Source organism: Vombatus ursinus, unplaced genomic scaffold (assembly GCF_900497805.2).
Source record: "Vombatus ursinus unplaced genomic scaffold, bare-nosed wombat genome assembly UNPS02009205.1, whole genome shotgun sequence".
NCBI lineage: Eukaryota > Metazoa > Chordata > Mammalia > Diprotodontia > Vombatidae > Vombatus > Vombatus ursinus.
The window spans coordinates 55,501,416-55,524,681 of record NW_020948983.1 but is presented as its reverse complement, the minus strand read 5'-3'; the positions used below and the strand labels follow the sequence as shown (position 1 = coordinate 55,524,681).

At 36.1% G+C, this 23,266-nt stretch overlaps 1 protein-coding gene across 6 annotated transcripts in view; it reads left to right on the top strand.

The window, feature by feature from the left end:
* Positions 1-23,266, top strand: part of DENND4A (DENN domain containing 4A) — a 145,826-nt gene that overhangs the window by 98,829 nt on the left and 23,731 nt on the right. For 5 of the 6 annotated variants that reach the window (XM_027851561.1, XM_027851562.1, XM_027851563.1 and 2 more), the window contains 7 exons: positions 6,894-7,029; positions 7,403-7,609; positions 7,703-7,831; positions 8,113-8,254; positions 8,657-8,785; positions 10,507-10,626; positions 11,458-11,604. In XM_027851561.1, the coding sequence (XP_027707362.1) occupies positions 6,894-7,029; positions 7,403-7,609; positions 7,703-7,831; positions 8,113-8,254; positions 8,657-8,785; positions 10,507-10,626; positions 11,458-11,604 (1,010 nt within the window). The remainder of the gene's footprint in view (positions 1-6,893; positions 7,030-7,402; positions 7,610-7,702; positions 7,832-8,112; positions 8,255-8,656; positions 8,786-10,506; positions 10,627-11,457; positions 11,605-23,266) is intronic. The other variant, XM_027851564.1, reaches the window with a different exon arrangement.

Below are 23,266 nucleotides of genomic sequence, written 5' to 3'. Positions count from 1 at the left end.
GAGCTTGAGGATGCTGGACAATTGATTAGAAAGAGAATATAGGGGGTGTCTCTAGGTGGTGCAGTGGATAGAGCACTGGCCCTGAAGTCAGGAGGACCTGAGGTCAAATCCAGCCTCAGACACTTACTAGCTGTGTGACCCTGAGCAAATCACTTAACTCTGATTGCCTCCAAAAATAAAAGAAAAAAAAAAGAGATTAAAAGGGACCTTTTGCTGGCGCTGGGTACACCTAGAATTGATTTGCAACTCGATTGCCCATAAGCAGTTCTGGGTTGCAGTTTGATGGCAGAGAGGAGAACTAGTGACCAATCATAAGGGAGCAGAGGACCTGATCACAGTTCCAGGGCCAACAGGAGTGTTAGCACTTGTGGCTGCAGGAGAGCAGAGGTCCTTCCTGTGCAAAGACCAGAACACAGACACAAGAGCAGTGATCACACCTTTCTCAGGATAACAAAACCTTGGAAGCACTGAAAACTTGCAGACCCCTTGAACTAGCTCTGAAAACACTAGCACAAAAAAGCCTGAAATTTGGCACAGTGCCTTCCCACCCCCAAGTGAGCAGATCCCAACTTTAATATAAAATTTAAAGTAAAGAAATAGTCTGGGAAAAAATAATCAAACCAAAAAAAAAGCTTGACCCTAAAAATCTACTACAGTGGCGAGGAAGACTAAGACATAAACTTAGAAGAAGACAACAATGTAAAAATGGCTACACGCAAAGCCTTAAAAATGCTTATTGGACGCAGGGCCAGCAAGAATTCCTGGAAGAGTTAAAGAAAGAGATAAAATTGGTAGAGGAAAAATTGGGGAAAGGAATGAGAATTATAAGAAAATTAAAAGGTTGGTTAAAAAAAGGTATAAAAATACTAAAGAAAAGAACACCTTTAAAAACAGAATTGGCTTAATGGTAAAAGAAACACAAAAATTCACCAAAGAACTCCTTAAAAAATAGAGTTGGCCAAATGGAAAAAGAGATACAAAAGCTCACTGAAGAAAATAATTCCTTAAAAATTAGAATTGGGCAAGGGTTAATGACTCCATGGGACATTAAGAAACAATAAAACAAAGTCAAAAGAATGAAAAATAGAAGCAAATATGAAATATCTCATTGGAAAAACAACTGATCTGGAAAATAAATAGATCAAGGAGAGATAATTTTAAGAAATATTGGGCTACCTCAAAGCTAAGATCAAAAAAAGAGCCTGAAATCATATTTCAAGAAATTATCAAGGAATACTGCACCAATATCTTAGATACAGAGGATAAAATAGAAATTGAAAGGATCCACCAATCACCTTTTGAAAAAGATCCCAAAATAAAAATTCCCAGGAATATTATAACCAAAGTCCAGAGCTCCCAAGTCAAGGAATAAACATTGCAAGTAGCAAAAGAAAGAAACAATTCAAATATTGCGGAACCAGTCAGGATAACACAAAATTTACCAGCTTTTACCTTAAAGGATTGGAGGGCTTGGAATATGATATTCTGGAAGGCAAAGGAATTAAGATTACAAGCAAGAATCACCTAACCAGCAAAACTGAGTATAATCCTTCAAGGGAAAAAATAGATATTTAATGAAATAGAGTACTTTCAAACATTCCTTATGAAAAGACCGGAGCTGAATAGAAAATTTGGCTTTCAAACACAAGCCTCAAAAGAAGCTTAAAAAGGTAGTAAACATGAAAGAGTTATCATAAGAGATTCAATAAAGTTAAAGTGCTTACATTTCTATGTAGGAAGGTGATACATGTAACTCCTTAGAGCTTTATCATTAGTAGGGCAGTTAGAAGGGGTCTACATAGACAGAGGGCCTGAGTGTGAGTCGATTGTGTTGGGATAATATCTAAAAACAAAAAAAGAAAGGCTGAGAAAGAGGGATGCACTGGGAGAAGGGGGAAGGGAGAGCTAGAATGGGGAAATTTTTCTCATAAAAGAGGCATGCAAGTAAGAACGTTTATAGTGGAGGGGAAAATGGGATGTGAGGTGACAGACAATGCTTGAGAAGGAAGAAAATATATGTGTATGTATGTGTTATATATATGTATATGTGTATATATGTATATACATACACATACACACTCTATCAGGTATAGAAATCTGTCTTATCAAATAGGGAAGTAGGAGGGGAAAGGCATAAGAGATATTGGGGGGGGAATGATAAAAGTGATGGTGAATTAAGGGAGGCAGTGGTCAGAAGCAAAACAGACTTTTGAGGAGGGACAGGATAAAAAGAGAGAGTGTGAGAAGGATAAACAGAAGAAAATAGGATAGAGGGAAATACACAGTAATCATAATTATGAATGTGAATGGGATGAGCCAACCCATAAAATGGAAATGGATAGCAGAATGGATTAGAAAGCAGAATCCAACAATATGTTGTATACAAAAGACGTACTTGAAACAGAAAGACACACAGAGTTAAAGGGTTGGAGCAGAATCTGTTATGCTTCAGCTGAAATAAAAAAGGCAGGTGTAGCAATCATAATGTCACACAAAGCAAAAGCAAAGTAAACCTAATTAAAAGACATAATGAGAGAAACATCATTTTACTAAAAAAGGTACCATAGACAGTGAAGTAATACCCAAGTTTTTTTGCAGCAAGTTTCTCAGATAAAGACCTCATTTCTCAAATATATAGAGAACTGAGTCAGATTTATGACAGCATTCCCCAATTGATGAATGGTCAGGTGACATGAACAGACATTTTCAGAAGAAGAAATCAAAGCTATCTATAGTCATATAAAAATGCTCTAAATCATTAGGCAAATTAAAGGCTAATTAAAATAATTCAGAGGTACCACCTCATACCTATCAGAAATTACAAATGCTGGAGGGGATGAGGGAAATACATACATTAACGAACTATTGGTGTAATAGTGAACTGGTCCAACCATTCTGGAAAACAATCTGAAACGATTCCTAATGGGCTACAAAACTGTGCATATCCTTTGATCCAGCAATACCACTAATAGGCCTGTACCTCCAAAAAAATCAAAAGAAAAGGAAAAAGAACTGTATGTACAAAAATACTTAAGCATCCCTTTTTGTGGTAGCAAAGAATTGTAAATTGAGGGGATATTCATCACTTGGGGCATGGCTGAACAAGTTGTGGTTTATGATTGTGATGGAAGTACTATTGTGCTATAAGAAATGATGAGGGGGGTGGTTTCAGGAAAACGTGGCAAGACCTATATGAATTGATGCAAAGTGACGTGGGAAGAATGAGGAACTCATTGTGCATAGTAACAGCAGTGTTATAATGATGATCAACTGTGAAAGGCTTGTCAGCTGTGATCAATACAGTGATCCAAGACAATTCCAGAGGACTTATGATGAAAAAATGCTATCCACTTCCAAAGAGAGAACTGATGAATCCTTGAGTGCAAATTGAAGCATAATTTTCTTGTTTTATTTTTTAACTTTGTTTTGTGATATGTTAATATGGAAATATGTTTTACAAGGATTCACATGTATAATTGATATTATATTGTTTTCCTTCACAGTGGGTGAAAAAAGGTGGGAGAGAGAGAATCTGGAATTATAAATTTTAAAGGAAAAAGAAAAAATTTAGAAAGAATATTGTGCTAAAAATAATAAATTTTTGAAGGGAAGAAAATGTTATAACCTTTTTGTCATCAACTATTACTAGTTTTCCTTTATTCTCCAATTATAATGCTACTTCAGATTTACATAATATTTTTCTTTTTAAGAGCTCAAAAATGTTATTATATATTTATCTCAGTCTCATATTTTTGCTTTTTTTTAATTGAAAAAAGGTTTTTGGTTTTTTTTTTTGGAAGATCTTCTCCTTAACTGTCACAAAATCTCTATGAAAGGTAGGCAGTAGAGCATAGAGTAATTTCCACATGTAGCAGGAGAAAGAATGGAGAAGCAGAGGTATCCATTGAAACCTATACAAATTGGAAATTTGCTTTTCTTCAGTCTAGGGGGAAGAGAAAGGAATAAGCATTTATATAGTGCCTACTGTGTGCTAGGCACTGTGCTAAGCACTTTACAAATATTATCTCAATTGATCCTCACAAGAAGTCTGTGAGGTAGGTGCTGTTATTGTCCACATTTTACAGGTGAGAAAATTGAGGCAAACAGGTTAAATGACTTGCCCAAAGTCACACAGCTAGTTAGTGTCTGATGCTGGATTTGGACTCATCTTCCTGACTCCAGTCCCAGTGCTCTATCCATTGTCGCACCTAACTTCTTTTAAGTCTACTGTATTTCTCCATAAATATTATTACTTCTAATATTTTTCTTGATCCTTTTTTCTAAAATATTTATAACATTTTCACAATTTTATAAATCTTCATATAAATATGCATCTCATTTCCTGCTTGACATTTATTATTCTACTTTTATGGATTTTGAGTGAAGTAATAAAAAGCATTTATTAAGTGCCTTCTCTATGCTAAGCACTCTTCTGTATGCAGGGAGTACAAATACAAAATCAGGAAAGTTTATTCTTAAAGAGAGTAATAGCGGTGGACAGTAGAGGAGCAGTGAGCAGGGGCAGGTGTTTTTTGTTTGTTTTTCTACAAAGACACACAGATGATGAGTGCAGCCATAGGAGAATCAATTGACTCCCCATGTGGGTATGTGCATGGTAGCAGGTTGGAAAATGGCCAGGATGAAGATAAGGCTGTATGGACCCAGGAAGTACAGAGCTAAGTGGTTTAGTTCTTTTTGAATATGATTTCTAGAGGGCCAGTTTACAAATGGAGCAGTACCATTTCTTTGTATTATTTGACAATATAGCATTACTTCTCTGATTTCTCCATTTGTATTAATATACCTTGGTCATTTATTCTTTCTATGTTATGTCTTACTCTGTTGATACTTTGTCCTTGTTGCTAGTATGATGTAGACATAACTTTGATTTGTAAGCACTGGCAAGTCTTACCAAGCTGGAAAGGAAGGGGAAAAGGTTAAGCACCTACTATTTGCCAGGCAATATAGAGGCAGCTAGGCTCAGTGGATAGAGTGCTCAGCCTAGAGTGAGGAAGACCTGCGTTCAAATCCGGCCTGTGACACTCACTAGCTGTGTGACCCTGGGAGAGTCATTTAACCTCTGTTTGCCTAATCCACTGGAAAAGGAAATGGCAAACCACTCTAGTCATATGAGATCACAAAGAGTCAGACACAATTAAACAACTAAACAACAACAAAAACAATATATGCCAGGCACTGTGCTATGGGCTTTACAAATGTTATCTCATTTAATCCTCACGACAACCCTAAGGAGGCCAAAAATGAGTCCAGGAACAGATTGTCCATATATCATTTGAGGACCAGCCTAGTGAAATTCAGAGAAGTTTATTACCAGGTTGGCCATAAGGCAATGATTTTTTTTTTTTTTGGTCGGAACTCAGGAATGTTAAGGCTTAGAGAGAAAGCTCAGTCTTGACAGTGTGGACAGTTTCCACAAGGATGAAATCACAAAATCTTTGACCTATTGAAGTAAGCATCTAGGTCTTAATTTAAACATCCACCTCCCTTTCCCTTTTGTTTGGGGAGTTAGGGGATAGTGGTTTTCTTGAGCCTGAAATGTTTTGGTGCAAATAGTAGCCACTACTAGAAAAATAAAATGCATGCCTACTGCTGGAGACCAGTTCTGTCCTGTCCATATGCAGAGAGACGGTAGCTTACATGGAGATTCGTGTATGTGTGTACATACACAAATGCATGGATGCACACAAACATACAGAGTATGACTGCAATGTGATGAGATTTATCTCTATAAGGTATTCAGAACTCAATTCACATTTATTTAGCTTACATCATGTGTCAAGATCTGTACTAACTGTTGGTAGTATAGAGACAAAAACAAAATGGTTCACACCCCCAGGGGTAGAGGACTTATATGTAATTACTTAAAAAAAGAAAATCATTCATGATGGAAAACGCTATCCATTTCCAGAAAAAGAACTATGGAATCTGAATACAAAATGAAGCATACTATTTACTCTCTCTTTTTTTGGTTTCTTTCTTGTGGTTTCTCCCATTGGTTCTAATTCTTCTTTACAACATGACTAATGTAAAAATATGTTTAATATGAATGTATTTGTAGAGCCTGTATCAGATTGCATGCTATCTTGGGAAAGGGGGAGGGGAAGGAGGAGGAGAAAATTGAGAACTCAAAATCTTATGGAAGTAAATATTGAAAACTCAAAATAAATAAATAAATTTAAAAAAAATAAAAGAAAATTGCTCTCATTCCTTTATAATAATACCATCAACATATTATGTACCTTTATAGAGTACAACTTCTTTGAACTGCTTTGCTCTTTGTTTCTATTTCCTATAGGTCCTTTGCCAATATTTCTTTAGCTAAGTGAATTTTGCCTTAAGTAATTGACAGTGGTTACAAATTACTTTAGTAATAATCTTACTAATTTAGGATATCAAGGGTTAAAACTATTTTGAAGCTTTTAAATGGGATGTATCAGGTAAAATTGTAAAGGAAGCCAAGTTGTTCTTCAGTGTGAATTGTAGAATTTTTTTTTATATTTCTCTTTCCCAAGTGTTTGCTCTCCCTAAGCCTTGCTTCCTGTCATTTTGCAAGTAACTAAGGCTCTCTTACTTAGATTTCTTCAGTGTGGCTTAATGGAGAGGTCCTAGGGCACTGTATGACACAGGCAGACTCTAAGTGCCTTGGCAAGGGTCATGAGGTTTATAAGTCTGACATGGGACTTGAAGCCAAATCTTCCTGACTTCAATATCAGCGTCCCATCTACTGTGTCCCACTGCCTCTGATAGAATACACGTCAATAATACCAATTCCTAGTTAATCAGTGAGTGGTCACATAACTAATAATCTCTAGGTATCATATTCTTCTGCATGTAGGTTTTAACAGGAGATTTTTCCCCATATTTTCTAACAGCTATAATGGATTTCCTGTCCTGAAGATAGATTTATTTGAGAGGCCAGAGGGATTTCTGCAAACACAAAATAATAAACTGGCTTCAAAAAATAGTAGTCCTAATAGCCCTTCAGCAATGTTCAGAAGAACTAAACAGGTAATTCAAAAAGTTTTTACTTTTTATTGTCATCACAGTTTAATTCTTTTGTACCCGCTAATCTATCACTCCTAACAGAGTGCCACATCCTAGAGTACTCAGTAACTGTTATAGTTCAAATCTCATTGCAGCCCATTTTAAAAGATCATCCAATGATTTTATTATATTACAATTTTATTATAATAGATATAGCTTGAAATATATATGTATATATATCAATTATTATTTTAACATGTTTTAGTTATTCAGGGATTTTGGTGTGGTAGGATTTGTTTTAACAGGATTTGACCTGTAATTTATAATTATGCCATTGATCATGTGAATAAGGATATTTAAGTGCATATAAGATCATTAATGAAAACTTGTTTCCCAGGAAATAAAGTCAGCTCATAAAATAGCAAAGAGGTATTCCTCCATCCCTCAGATGTGGTCCAGATGCCTGTTACGTCATTGTTATGGTCTGTGGTTTATTTGCCTCCCAGCATATGTGAAAGTGTGCCATTCAAAAGTCAGGGCTCTGAAAACAGCCTATGATGTACTTCGAAAAATGCATTCTAAAAAGATTGATCCTCCTGATGAGGTAATAGTTAAGTCTCATAAAATCCATTGCTTCCTACTAAAATTGTACACACAGTCCTCTAATTCTATGTACCTTTTAACATAACTGTTTTAGGTCTGCTATCGGGTTCTTATGCAGCTGTGTGGCCAGTATGGTCAGCCTGTTCTTGCAGTACGAGTACTTTTTGAAATGAAAAAAGCTGGTGTTCATCCCAATGCCATTACTTATGGTTACTATAATAAGGTAATTAATTTGGTTTAGTGTAGTGTGGTGGAAGAGTGATAAATATTTTTGATAATTATAATGCTTGAATGTAAGTGCAATTGATAAAACTGCAAGGATTTCTTAAAGTACTTATTTAATTGAAAATGTACTTTTAAAATAAATAGCATTTCCTTATTTTCTAGTCTTTGGTTTGGAAAAAAAGAGATGCAGATGAAGGGAGGGAGAGAAAAGAGAGGAGGATGTATATCTAGTGGGGCCGTTATAATTGATAATCATTATATGTTATATTTAATTAATAGGCTGTTTTAGAAAGTACCTGGCCTTCAAGCAGTCGAAGCGGTTATTTTCTGTGGACCAAAATAAGAAATGTTGTTTTAGGAATAGCACAGTTCAAAAAAGTTTTAAGAAAAAATGCTCATCTATCACATGCTCCTCTCTCAGGTAAATAAAGTAATTTTAAGATTTTTTTTCATGAAATGACTTGTTAAAATTTTGAATTCTATAAGTATTTTAAATTCACGATACTGAATATTTTGCTAGTTTTGGTTGTCTCATACGAAGTTTTAGCACATAATAAAAATTATATTTAAAAATAATTAATTGATCTTCTTGACATTGTTTAAATTTCAATCTTGGGTTGCTTAATTTAAACAAATCCATAACTTATTATGTGTTTGCTTTATGCTGAACACATTTTTATTAAATAGATGAAAAGGTTCAGATTCTTTCATACAACAATCAGTAGATTGCCACCATAAGCAAATAAAAATCAACAGATTAATGGGTATTTTGGGATATATCTCCTTGAGTGGTAAAATGCTATCATATTGTGTTCTTGAGCAGATGGCAGTGACCTGGATGCTGTTAGTCATGGCAGCATGGATAGTTGTAATGACACAAACACTGTGGAGCAGGCACCCTTCAACACTGAGTTAATCAAAGTAGATTCTACTGATGATAGATCTAGTACAGGTTTGTGTGTGTATATGTATATATGTATTATGGCATATATTTAAACAGGATTTGATAGACTGTCTTATTCCTGTTTTGAATGTTCTCTTTTAACTTGATATGATGTTAAGTAGATGACTTAATGAAACATATATTGTTCTATTAAAATACTTGTTAAGCTTTTATTATTTAACATTGGCTAGATTCCAAAGTTCATTAGCTGTCTAATTTCTTCCATTCCTTATTTTTAATAGAATAAAATGTTGAAGAGCTACTAAAGCAGCATATTTAAACATTTTGGTATATTAAAATATAAGTAGTTCCAGAAGAACATAGATCCCTTGAGCATATAATCTTCTTTGAGCACATTCTATAAAAATTCTTAATCACTAGAAAAATTATGGGGTTAAAAACTTATGTCATCTTAGCACTGAAGAACTATATTAATTTTGCTGTAACATAAGAAATGAATGCACCAGATATTCTCTATGTAGTGTTGACTGCTAGGATACATGTAGTAAATGAGTTAGTGTATCAATTTGTCCTTTAAATATTACATTTTTAAAAATTAGATATAACATTTAGAAATACTATAATAGCCTATTCATAACAGATAGGAATTATGAATTGAAAGATCCAAAATTTATTAAAAACAAAACTTCAAAGCTGCTTTACTTGCAACAGAATATTTGTTTGGTTTGTTTCTTTTGATGTTCATTTTTAGGAGGAACTGTGTTATAGGCAAATGATGATGAAATATGATATTCATGTTTTTAGCTTTTTCTTGGCAAGTTTTTATTTCTTGAATAATTCAGTGAGAGCTTGTACAACCTGAGTTAGGCAATTATTTTTTAAAAATGTAATTAAAAGCATATCATTTAAAAGAGAGGAATCTATTAAAATTATTTTTCTAAATTTTAAGAACTATTTCTTTGTGAATTAGAGTATCATTTTCATTAGAAAAGTATAAGTTCATATTAGAACAAATATGGCCAGTATGAGAAAACAAATCACCTAAAATGATAAAAAATTATATTATAGGATAATGTTTTAGCATTTAATTTCAGTGTATTACTTGAGCTTTTTCTTCCTTATCCCAATATGATTACATTAAAAAAAATTATATGGGTTTGTTTGGGTTTCTTTTAGTTGAAACCTTAATGAACTCATCAGTTACATAAAACCAGTCCAAAATCCTTGTATATTTATGCTAGTATATTCAGTCAAATTTTAGTTATCTTTAAGTGGGTTTTCTACTTTGTATTATCTGCAGACTTTTCTTTGCCCTGTTGGGCTTCATGCTATTAAGGGTAGGGCTGATGAAAGAAGGACAAGTACTCAACTCCTTCTCGTTAGTGGGAATCAGAAGAGACTTGGCAGTATAGTGATTTCATTTGAAATGTATCCAGAAATTTGTATGCAAGTCAATTTAAGCGCTATATAACTATATAATGTGGTTGTGAGTGCATATATATGCAAATATGGGGATCAATGTACAAGCAAAGACAATGAAAGGTGTACCCCAAGAGATAATAACTGATGAATTATAGATAGTTCTATATGGGGTTTTTTATTATAAATGTAAGTTTAATTGCTTTTTTTGTTTAAATTTCACAATTAATGACTTTTTAAAATAGATTAAGTACCATGTTACTCACAATTTCACTTATCACTATGAAGGATTTCATAAAATATGACATAATTATTGTTCTTAACTTTTAAAATATTTTCCATCTCTCCAGGGGGTCAGTCAGATCTTGGATATAATTCATTATCCAAAGATGAAGTTAGAAGAGGTGACACATCAACCCAAGATTTACAGGAAGAAAAAGAGGACAAGAAAGAGAGTGATTGTAGTTCCTGTAGGTACTTAAGTACCAACATATTAAATTACCTACTATTTATGTAGTTGAGCCAATTCACAAGTATTTAAAGTATATTGTGCCTTCTGCTAACTTTATATTCATTGAAAAATATAAGAGACCCTCTGGTATAAAATATGCTTATTCTATTCTTATCCCTGCCCAGATCCCTGACTATCAAGATATTTGCATCATTATGCATCCTCATAATAAGGAAAATTGGACTCAATGTAAAAGTGATAACTATTTTACCACATGAATATATGCAGTTAGTGACTCCAGGTCACATACTTATTACATTGAACTCTAAGAGACCCAAATTCTCTTGATGTAGTATCATTATGTAGTACCGAGTATTTCTTGAAATAACCAGGCCTTCAACTGGGGATTGAAAACTTTTTTGTTACAGAATATTTTAAAATGGACTTTGGCCCATAATGAAAGAAAAAGACAATGCTGCACACGCAGAGGGGGGAAAATTCTTTAAAAGCATACAATCTAACATAAGGTATTGGTTAACAAATTTTTCCTTGTATCCTTATAAGTGTCCCAACTCTACACAGCTTTTTAATGCCTTGTATTTCATGTATAAATTATATATAATGATATAAATTAGCCCATACTTTTCTCCTGAAAGTCTGGAGAAAGTGGAATAATTCCAGGTCTATAAATGGAGAAACAGTTTAGTGTTTTCTTAAATCTTTATAGAAATTTAGCAGTTTAAAAAAAAAACAATAGGAACAAACCTTTATACTTCCTCAGGTATGTTTTTTCTTTCCTGTTTTTAATGCCAAACTTTTTTTAAATGAAATTTTCTTTTTCTCTTCACAGTGTCTGAGAATGAGAGTGCAAAAGGAAGTGCTGATTGCCTTCCTAAGCTCAATTATCAAAATATGGGCAGTCTAAATCCTACATCTAGTATAGTTCGCCTCAGTGGTATGATTAGCCATGCAGATGAAGTATCAGGAGGAAGCACAGGTAATCTATGTATTACATTCTTGTTCCTTGCATGATAAACCAAATTTATATCTGTGATGTATCATATTAACCAAAAATGTCAGTATTAAAAATCAGGTTTAATTTTATGGTCTTTTTTATTAAACGAATAAATTAAATAGTATTTATAAAATGCTTAGCACAATACTTGGTACATAGCAAGTGCTATATAAATGCTAGTGATGATGATGATGATGATGTCGATGTCAATGTCATTGTCATTGATGTCTATTTGTGATGTTAGACATTATAGTCAAGCAACTTGTGCTCTGAACTTTATTACAAACCAACTCTTGTTGAACTACTCTTTTCTAACTTGTCATATACCCTGACTCTACCCAAGGTTGACATTATTGCTGCTTTTGATATAGACCACTGGAAACTCTAAAGGATAGTAAGCTGGCCCTTTTATTATAAATTTAAGCATAGTTGTGTAATTTCATCAGTTAGAAAAATGCAAATCCTCAATTTTGTAGCTAAATTCTGTCTACCCATCCAGTGGCCATAACACTCTTATAGTTGACATATTGTAATGAGACCTACATTTTAAAATGCTTTTATACAATAAGATCTCATTTTATACTTAAAAATTCCACCATGATAGAATATCTTCAAGTATAGTCCCAGTTATATATATATATGTATATATATGTATATATATGTATATATATTTCCAAGTTCAGAGAAGCCTATCATCACCAGGTTGGCTCCAGGGTACTGAATTATTTGGCCAGGCCAAATCTGAAAAATTGCCTACTATGTTAGGGTGCTTGTGATTGGGGTCAATTTAGTGTATACCAACATCAGTGGATTAAGGACCCTTCAACTTCACTAGACTCACAGCAATACCATAATGTAATAAGAATAAGCCTGCATTATATCCTTTTATAAATGAGAAACTTGAGTTAAGGAGTTTAGTGACTTACTCAAGATCACACTATTCCTGGGAGAGGTAGATTATAGAACCTGAGTCTGCTGACTCCCAGCCTCAGGTTCCTAGAGAGTCAGCATGACATGGTCAATAGAGGGCTGATCTTGGAGTCAGGAAAACCTAAATTCAGTTCCATACTTTGGTGTGGCTCTGTGATTTGAGCAAATCACTTAACTTCTCTGTACCTCCACGTCCTCATCAATAAAAGGAGAGGGTTGGACTTGTTTTTTGTGGTCTCGTGGAGCCCTAAATTTATGATCCTATGGTCCTTCTACAGGATCTACAGGTTTAATAGACCCAGGATTGGTTGGGTTTTTTTTGATGGAATAATGTGACTATACATTTTTATTTCTTGAATCAACTCAGTTTTGCTTCTATTTATAAACAAGAATATACATATTTGGGAACTATCTTAAGTGAAGCTTCTTTGTATAAATATTAGCACAATTTTATGGCATATCCTTTTCTGAAAAACTATTATAAATCTTCTGCTATCAGGTAATATATATGGTTATTTCTCTTAGAATCCTTGTTAGGAAAATATTATGTTATTTAACATTATTAAAGTTTTGCATTGGCTTCATGAAATTACTTCATTGATAAGTCATCAAGTCCTTTCTAACCATTATATCTCCCCTCCCCTAAATGTCTCTGTTTTTGTTGAAAAAACATTATCTCTATAGTCACCCCAGTTTATAACCTCTGAGTCATCTTTAATTCTTTTCTTCATTTCGTTGCCCCAAATTCAATTAGTTAGCGAATTTTGTTGATTTTTACCTCCACAACATCTCTTGTATTCTTCCCCTTCACTCCACTGACATGACCAGGTCACCTCTTGCCCAGATTATTAAAATACTCTCCTAATGGGTCTCCTTGCTTCTGATGTCTCCCCTTGCTTCTGATGTCTCCCTTTTCCAGTCCATCCTCCAAAAAGCTGTCAAAAGCATAGCTCTGATCACATTATTCTCCAGCTCAAAAATTTCCAGTTTTTTCCTCTTATCTCTAGGAGAAAATTTAAATTCTTTGCGTTCAAAGCCCTTTCATAATCTGATTTCTAGACTTATTTCTCTCTTTCTTTTTTCCAGCCAAAGACAAGGTTTATTAGAACATCAGTCCGGGTGGGTGAGATTTAAAGAATCCGCCATATTGGCCAGACTCTTAAGGAATCTAAGTATTTGTTTCACTAATGCAAGTGGGCCAGATCTTAAGAATCTGAGCACTTTAATGGAGACAAGATGGACCTTCTATACAGAAAGACTGGGAGAGGGATCTAGGAGTGGTCAAGTAGTCTAGGGTGACTGGAGGAAGGGTCTAAGGAGGATCTGAATGGGAGTGGCCAGGGGCAATTGGGAGGTAATAGAACAGAATTGGGAGATTGGACACAGCTACAATGAAAGGCCAGTTGAGTGGATTATAGCCTCAGGCAAACGCCAGAGATTTAGCCATGTGGGAAAGTCCGGGGCTTTTCCTTTTTTGGGTCCAGATCCCAAAGACATGGTCTTTTCCTTTTAGGGGTTCAGATCCCATCCTCATCATTCCCCCCCAAACAAATGGGACCCAAATTCTTTTGGGGTAAGGGGTGAAGATCTTGGCTTCTGAAACTGCTGCCTGCTGGCAAGGGGCATAGAGCTGTCCGTTCCTCGAGGGGGGTCCAGAAGAGGAGGTTGACTGGAACAGAGCATAGGCTGTATCCAGGGGATGATGGGGGGACATTGGCTGATACCCACTATTTGCTACCAGCTGTAGGTGAATGGCCTGTGGTCTGAAAGACACAAATCTGACAGAAAAGAATGCAGGGCCCAGCTAAAGGGAGAAGTAAAAGTGTAAGAGCCCCATTAAAATTGTTTACATTTGATCTGCAGAATTATCTAATCTTGTTACTTTTTCAAAAGTTTAAGTAACACTTTTGCAGGTAGAAGTTTTCTACTCCAGATTCAATAGTTACACAAATGAATTTGCCAAGAGATTTGACTTTCACTTCAATTATCACTGAAATTTTCCACCCCAAACCAAACTGAAAATGTTTCTGATTTATTTTCAGTTGTTTGGGGGCACTGAATGACTACACATTCAGATCAAAACAGCAAGATCTCACACGCTTGCATTGTGCTTGTATTTTTTGCTGTCTATTTGCTCTGACTAGAAATTTGCTATAAAAGGATTAAGTAGGGACAAGATTTAGGGCCCAAATATTTCAGGATAAAACATCCTTAGCTCTGCTTGAATTCAGATAATTCACAATTTTCCAACTGTGCAGTTTCAAATCCACCTCATAGCCAGACTCAGGAATAGCCAGGTAGGTAGCATTCCTTTTCAAAGGAACATAATGGGGAAACTGAGCCAGGAGGATCCCATCTTAGACTGAGGCTAAAATTGTCCTCTCAGCTTTTCCTGGTGCTGACTTCCCACCAGTATCACATTCTCTCTGAGTAGCTTGTGACATTTCTCTCAGATGGTAGATTATTGATTATTGATGGATTATTATGATCCATCAGACAACTCAAAATAAAATCATTTAGGGTCCCATGAGCTTTTACCTCAAGCAGCAAGTTTCACTAATCACAGCTTAGGAAAAACTTTTCCTGGATTTACATCTCAAATTTAAATTTGTCCTGGTGTAAAAAGCCAATTGTTAGAGATTATTTTCATATACTTGCAAATTCTCAGCAAGCCATAACCCAAACAAGCTTTTTGGCAAGTTTACACATTAAAGCAATAACCAACAATAGCCAAATTGTTTTAGCTGAAACCGAATTATGAAAAGTTACTTGACATAACTGATACAAAAAGTTTATCAATTGGAAACTTAAAACAAACCCATTACCAATCAGGTGACTTCAGTTTTGTTAAATGCATTTCCAGATTACTTTACACAGAGAATCACCGTCTCTTCATTAACAGTTAAAAGTACAACTTTAAAAGAACGGGCTTACCCAAATTCGGAGGCTGGCTAACTTCTTTACCTTGACCCATCCCCCTTCCCTCTCTCCCCAGGGCTGCTGGGGGTTGAAGTGGGAGTGAGGGGGTTAGCAGGATGTGCTGAATCTGGGTGATGCTTCCAGGCAAAGATTGCCCCAGGGCCCAAGGCCATTGCCAGGGGGCTCATGCTCTAGCTGCTGTCCCTCCCCCCCTTCCTTTTGCCAGGTGGGGGAGGGTGAATTCAAAGGTGAGGGAGGGGGAGGATGAAATTCTCTTCTCCTATGAGAGGTGTTAACAAAGATACCATCTTGATTCAAGGGAAGGGAGTGGGAGAAGGGAATGATCAGAGTTGTAAGGAAGTGTTTCAAAACTCCTTAATGATCAATAACAGAACTACCAGAATCGGCTGAGATGTTTTTAGCTGTTCTGACTTTTCCCTGTAGCCTCCTTGAAGGAGGATCCAGGGGTGTAGAGGTAAGGGAGTAAGTAAGCCTCAGGGAACCAAAAAACACCTGCAGTTTTACCAATTCCCTAGCGTTGAGAGAATTGACAGAATTAGGCATACACTTCTGGATGTTGTGTCCATCCTTCTCCTCTATGCTGCGGAAGGTGTACCCAAGTCCTTGGCCTTAAACCGAACCAGTGAACAGAGAACCTGAGAGCATCAGGCCGAGTAAGAGACAGCCTTGTAACTGTCTGCCCAAAAATCACCTCCAAGCCTTCCTAGGTGCTTGGAGAGCAACCCCAACTGCAGGGCAAGAAAGAAGGGGAAGGCTTATATACCTTCCAGTCTTGGCTGAAGAAAAGCTTAGGGTTAGGCAGCTTCCCCATACGGACCACCAAAATGTTGAGGTTTAGGCATACTAGGACCCCAAAATCATGACACACAGGTCTTGCCCGAATGAATTTGACCCAAGCCTTCTTTTAGCCGAAGACAAGGTTTATTAGAATATCGATCGGGGAGTGGATGAGAATTAAAGAATCCGCCATATTGGCCAGACTCTCAAGGAATCTAAGCATTTGTATTGCTAATGCAAGCGGGCCAGATCTTAAGAATCTGAGCTCCAGACTTATTTCACCTTACTCCCTTTTACATTTTGTGTTCCAGGCTCTTATCTAATACTGTTCCCTAAACTCAGCTCTCCATGTTCTGCCTTGTCTTTTCACTCTTACCTAATTTTTTCTCCCTCTTTAAAATCCTTAGTTTCCTCCTAGGTTCAGCTCAGATTGCTATCTGCTATGAGAAATTTTTCCTGATTCCCCTTATCATTAGTGACAACCTCCAAGAATTGTCCAAAAATAATGACAATACCCACTTCCAGTGATTCACAAAGACAAATGACCCTGTCAGAACCTAGATAGCTTTGCTAAAGATTATGAAGTCTTGGGCAAAAAGCAAAGACTAGGGCACTAAGGATTGTGTTACCAATACTATAATAAAAGACAAGGAATTTCGAAGTGAGAGAGAGATTTGGGAAGTGAGCAGTTTCCCCAACTCCTCATCTAGTTCCTCATTCTGTCTAGGTGCTCAGTGGTGTATTCTAACAACAGTGTTGCTTTAATTTCTGCTTCAGTTGTTCTTCACCATACTTCCCCCTACCTTGTTCCTGGATTTTCTTACATGAATATATAAATCTACTCCATATTCACTGCCCCCTTTCTACTTGTCATGTTTCTTTCAAATAAGGAATACCCTTGCAGAGTTGCATTCCGATCAGGGTCCTGATTGTATCATCTGTAGCAAGTTCCAAGTCAGTCATTTTTGAAGCTAGACAAGATCTCTTCCTTTAAAAGGGCTATCTCTTTTTACCCTTGTTTCTTGTCTTTTTTTTCCTTCAGATTTTAGATGTTTGTTTAGATAAAAGCATCTGGGTAAGGAAAAACTTCCCTTTTTATGTTCATTTTTCAATTTTTTTTCTTTTATTCAGTTTTCTTTTCAGATCTGATTTCTCTTCCTTCTACCTTCCCCTCCCATCAAACATTATGAAAGCAAGAAATAAAACCTATTTCAAATATGTTTAGTCAGGCAAACCAAATTCCCACATTAGCTATGTCCAAAACAACAACAAAACATAAACCTCAATCTGTACTCAAGTCCATCACCTGTCTGTCTGGAGGTGGGTGGGTAGCCTGTTTCATCATGAGTCTTCTGGAATTGTGGTTGGTCATTTGAGTCGATAAGAATTCCTAAGTCTTTCAGGTTTCATGCCGCTCATTGGTTTTCAGTAAACCTGACCAGGTAGCAAAGATCATTTTTTTCAATCCTGTGGATTTTTGCCTAGTAACTGACTTCATTTATTTTTAGTTCATAGCACCATGCTGTCTGAAAGTTCTTTAGTTCCTTATTCTTGCACATTTTATTAATTGTGAAGCACCATTGTTTGTGTCTAAAGTATAGAGTGATTATCTCTAAGTCTTTGATAATGCTTGTAGTCTATAGAGAAATAAGAATTTTCTGGAATTTCATAAAAGAAAGAATATTCCAACATTGGCTTCTCAGTTTCTTTTTTTATCCTCAAATCTTAACTGTTGTAAAAATTTAATGAGCATGATTGGGGCAATTCTTATGTAGTTTCCCTGTCAATGGGGAATTGCTTCTCTTGTGGTGCCCCCAGTTTTAACATAGGTAACTATAGCTCGCACACTAGTGAATCCATATTTATATACACCGTTTGAAAGTAGCAGATGCTTTAAGCCAATGGACAGTACTACCCTGAGTTCTTTATACTATTCGTGACCCTTCTCTAGAGTCCCTGTCCCTTCTGTGTCCTACAGAATTGAGGCACCAGCAATAAGGCTTTGGAGTCTATTCATTTCGTAGAAGCTCCATGCCTTTGCAAACCAACCTTATCTCAAGTAATAAGCATGTGAAGAGAATGACTGGGAGCAGTATAGCTGAGCAGGGGGGTCTCCTGGCTTCAAGTTGCCTGTAGTTCCCACAGCCTGAGGCAGAAGCTCCAGCAGGTACACCAAATGAGAGCAGGGGGGATGAAGAGATGGGTGAGAAGGGATAAGAGAGGGAAGAAAGTAAGGGATGAATACAGGTAACAAAATACCACCCCTTCCTGTTCCTCCTGTGGGGACAAAGGTCTTCCACTAGAATAAAACTTGAGAAAATGTTTCTCAGAGTAAGCCAGACAAGGATTGATCTGCATCATAACTGTACAAATATAAGGTTTCATACATCTTATTCACTTTTATCATCTGCAGTCATTATTTCAGACTGAAGTATCCCTCTTTCCTTGGCCCACTATGGAAATGGAACACAGATTCCTGCCCTAACTACCCTCTTGTCCCTGAAACAAAAATATAGTCTTTTTGAGATTTTTCTTTTCTAGGAGTTTTCACTGTTAGTAACAATTCATTCATCAAGTATTTATTAAGTAGCTACTATGTACTAGGCACTGTGCTGGGTACTAGGTACCATAGACACCAAAATAGAGCAGTACTTTGGGTGATAACAAAGAAGTGGAAATCAAATAGATGACCATCAATTAAGGAATGACTGAACAAAGTGCAGCAAGTGAGTGCAGTGGAATGTTCTTGTAAGAAAAAATAATCATGACCAGTACAGGGAAAGTAGAAAGACTTATGGGCTGATGCAAAGTGAAATAAGCAAAGCCAAGAAAACAACATGTGTACTAATTACAGCAGTATAAATGGAAATACAAAAATACCAAAACAGAATTGGATGTTGCAGTTATAGTCACCAAGCTTAGCCCCAAAGAGGCTTCATGAGAAAATGTTACCCCCATCCCACTGCAGAGATGGAGGTCCATGGCTATGGAACATTACATATAATGTCAGACTTTTTCAATGTGTTGATTGGTTTTCCAGAATATTTTTCTCTTTCTCTTTTATTCTTTATTATAAAGATGACTCTTGAAGAGTGGACAGGAAACCATGAAGTAAAAACAAAAGATAGCAGTGCAGATCTGTTTTTTAAAATGCCAAACAGAGGAGTTTGTACTTTTTCCAAGAAGAAGTTAGATGCCTCAGGAGAATGGGTTCTTAATCTGAGGTCTATGTAACCTCAAGGAGTACATGGATAGATTTCAGTTGTTTCATGAACATGAACATGGGGGAAAAAATTACATTTTTATTTTTACTAACCTCTAACTGAAATTTAGCATTTCCTGGGATTATTAATATTAAAAAAAAACAACCTGTCTATTCTGAGAGGTTTTATCAGACTGCCAGAGAGGGGTCTATGATACAAAAAAAGGTTAATAATCTCTGCCCTAGAGTTTGTTGAACAGAGAACTAGTATGTTCAGACCTGTGCTTTAAGAATATCAATGTGGGGGCAGCTAGGTGGCGCAATGGATGGAGCACCGGCCCTGAAGTCAGAAAGACCTGAGTTCAAGTCTGGCCTCAGACCAAACACTTGACACTTATTAGCTGTATGATCCTGGGCAAGTCACTTAACCCCAATTGCCTAAAAAAAAAAAAAAAAGGATATCAATGTGGCAGCTATATGGAAAGTAGATTGGAAAGAAGAGAGACTTAAGGCAAAGACACCAAATTTGAAGGCTATTTCAGTATTCAAGGACATAGGTGAAATCCTGAACCAGGAGGAGTTGGCTAAATAAGTAGAGAGAAAGAGATTCATGCAAGAGATGTTGTTGGAAATAGAATTCAGAAGTCTTGACAACTGATTAAGAGAATGAAGAGGGGAAGAGTGAGGGAGAATGAAGAGTTAAGAATAACTCTCATCTTGTGAAGTTGAGTCAGTGAAAGAATGATAATGCCCCCAACAAGGAAGATAGGAACAATGAAAAGGCAGATGAGATAAAAATAAATGAAGGAGAAGTTAATTTCAAGATGTTTCATAATTAAAGTTGTCCTTGGTGTTCACTGAATGATCTGTCTCTAAGGTTTAGTCCTTCTTTTCTCCCCATAGTCCAATTTCTCTCTGGCAGGTACCTTGGCCATCCCAAACTTTTTTTTCTCACCCATACTGGAAGTTCAAGGGCTTTTTGCTGACCTGGTCCCACTCTGATCAACACAGGAACTGTGACGTGCTCTATTTTCTAATCTGGGCCAATTCACCCCTCCTGGGCCCCTTATCTCTGTTCCCAGGGGCTCACCATACTAATGCCAAATTTAGTATGGACATTTTTGTTTAATTGTTTAATTTGTTTAATTTCCTTTCCATGTTCATGAAACAATTTTAATTTGTTTAATTAACTATGAGCAGTTAATATTTCAACTATTTATGTTTGCCTTTATTATTTTAAAAATTGTGTTATACTTGTACTCATGTAGTTCTATAAGTATCTTGGTAGGTAGGCTCTCAAGTGTTCTTTTTATTTGCAAAAAGCAACAATATTATTTCTTTTTTACTGTTCTTATTCCCTCAATTTCTTTTTCCTATCTTATTGCTATAGCTCACATTTCTAGCACTTGATCAAATAATAGTGGTGACAGTGGCCATACTAACTTGACTCCTGATATTACTGGAAAGGACCCTTGTTTATCCTCATTATTATATAATGCTGACTCTTGGTATTAGATAGATACTACTTACTATGTTGAAGAAGTGTTCATTTATTCCTATGTTTTCTAGTGATTTTTTAAACAGAAATATATATTGTATTTTGTCAATAGTATTTATAGTCACCTAGGCCCTCATCTCTTCTATCTCTACCCTCTTTGCCTTGATGATCTAATTAGTTCCTATGGATTCAATAAGAGAAATGTCTATGCAGACCTTCTAAATCTATCCAGCCATAGTATATTCTCTGAACTCCGATCTCACACTGCCAACTGCTTGCTGGACATCTCCACTTAGGTGTTTTGTAGGCACCTGAAAGTCATTATGTCTAAAATCAACTGTAATTTTCCTCAAACCCTCCCTCCTCCAAACTTTCCTCTTTCTGTCAGGGTCACCACCATCCTGACAGTTGCCCGTGGTTGCACCTTAAACTGTTCCTTGATTTTTCTCTTTTCCTCACCCCAGATAGCCTGCCATTTGCCAGATATTATCCATTTCACCTTCACATTTCTCTCCTTTTATACAGCATCTACCTTAATTCAAAGTTTTTATTACTTTTTTCTTGGAATGTTGCAATGGCCATCTAATTGGTCTTTCTGCTTACAGTCTCCCTTCTCTGCAATTCATCTGTCACTCAGCTATCAATCTGATAACCCCAAAATTCAGATCAATCAACAAGTAAAATTTATAAGTCCCCACTATGTGCAAGGCAGTAAAGATACAGATACAAAGAATGAAACAACCTCTACTTATAATGAACTTAAGTTCTAATGGGAAAAACAAGTTCATCTAAAAACACATGCTACATAAATATAAAGTTAATAAATACATACATGCACATATACAGATATATACATATATGTGTATACACAAATACAAAAAATATACACACAAATTAGTTAAATGCAGAGTAGTTTGGGACGGAGGGCACTAGTAATAGGAAGGATCTGGAAAGGCTTCATGTAGAAGATAGTACCTAAGCTGCATCTTAAAAGAAAAGAGGGACTCTGAGATGAAGGTAAGGAAGGATTGAATTTCAGGCATGAGGGAATGGCAAGTACAAAGGCATGGAGATGAGAAATAGATTGCTGTAAATTAGAAACAGAGAGAAGTTCAGTTTGTATTGCAGAGCATGGGAGGAGCAATGTCCAATGAGGTTGGAAAGATAGGTTGTACCAGGTTGTGTATAGGGATTTAAAAGCCAAACAGGTTATATTTTACCCAAGAGGCAATAGGAAGTCACTGGAGTCGATTGAGTAGAGGAGTCACATGGTCATATACGTGCTTTAAAAAATTTCTTTGGCAGCAGAGTGGAGGATATATTGGAATGGTGAGAAACTTGAGACAGAAAGCCCATTATGAGATTTGCAATAATCTAGGTGAGAGGTAATGGGGACCTGAACCAAGGTAGTAGTCATGTGGATAAAGAGAAGAAAGTAGAATTGGCAACTGATGTGACCTTGTTGCCCCTACTCAGAAATCTTAAGTGGGTCCCTATTGCCCCAAGGATAAAATGTTAAAATTTTAGTCTACTATTTAAAGCCCTTCTTTATATGTCTGACTTCTTGTTTTATTCTTATTTTGTATTATTCTTCTTCATGTACTCCTTGTCTGTGACACCGACCTGCTAAATGATGCATACATAGTATTCTTTCTGCCTTCTCCGTGTCTTGGCACAAGGAGTCTCTCCTGTTTGGAATGCACTTCTTTCACACTTGATTGGTAGAATCACTAGCTTCCCTCAAAAAACAGCTCACATGTTACCTCTTACGCAAGAGTTTCACTGATTATCTCCCACCCTGCTATTAGCACTCTCTATCTCGAAATTATTTTGTATTACTTTTTATATAATTTACATTTACTTGAATGCATATTATTTCTCAGCAGTGAAATATAAACTCCACGAGGCCAGGTATTGTTTCAGTTTTGTGTTTTCAATCCTAGCTCCAAGCAGAATACCTCAAACATAGTGGGAACCTAATGTTTATTGAACTGAATTTGCTTTCGGGTTTAGTGCTTTTCAGAGAGTTCCTTTGTTTTAAGAAGTATGGTTATTGCTGCCTGTTTTAATGCTAACTTCTAAAGCTGTGCTATTTCATTCTTAATTATTTCCTTAGTGAAGTATTTTCTGTTTTCCATAGTAATGAAATATAATTTTTGCTATCTAATCAGGCAAAATTGGTTAAAAATTATTATGAAATTTGCTCCTTAAGTAGCAAAAATAAGTACTAAAGCTTAATCTTCCATTGCTTTGCGTAGTGCCTGGCACATAGTAAGCTCTTAAGAATGCTTGTTGGC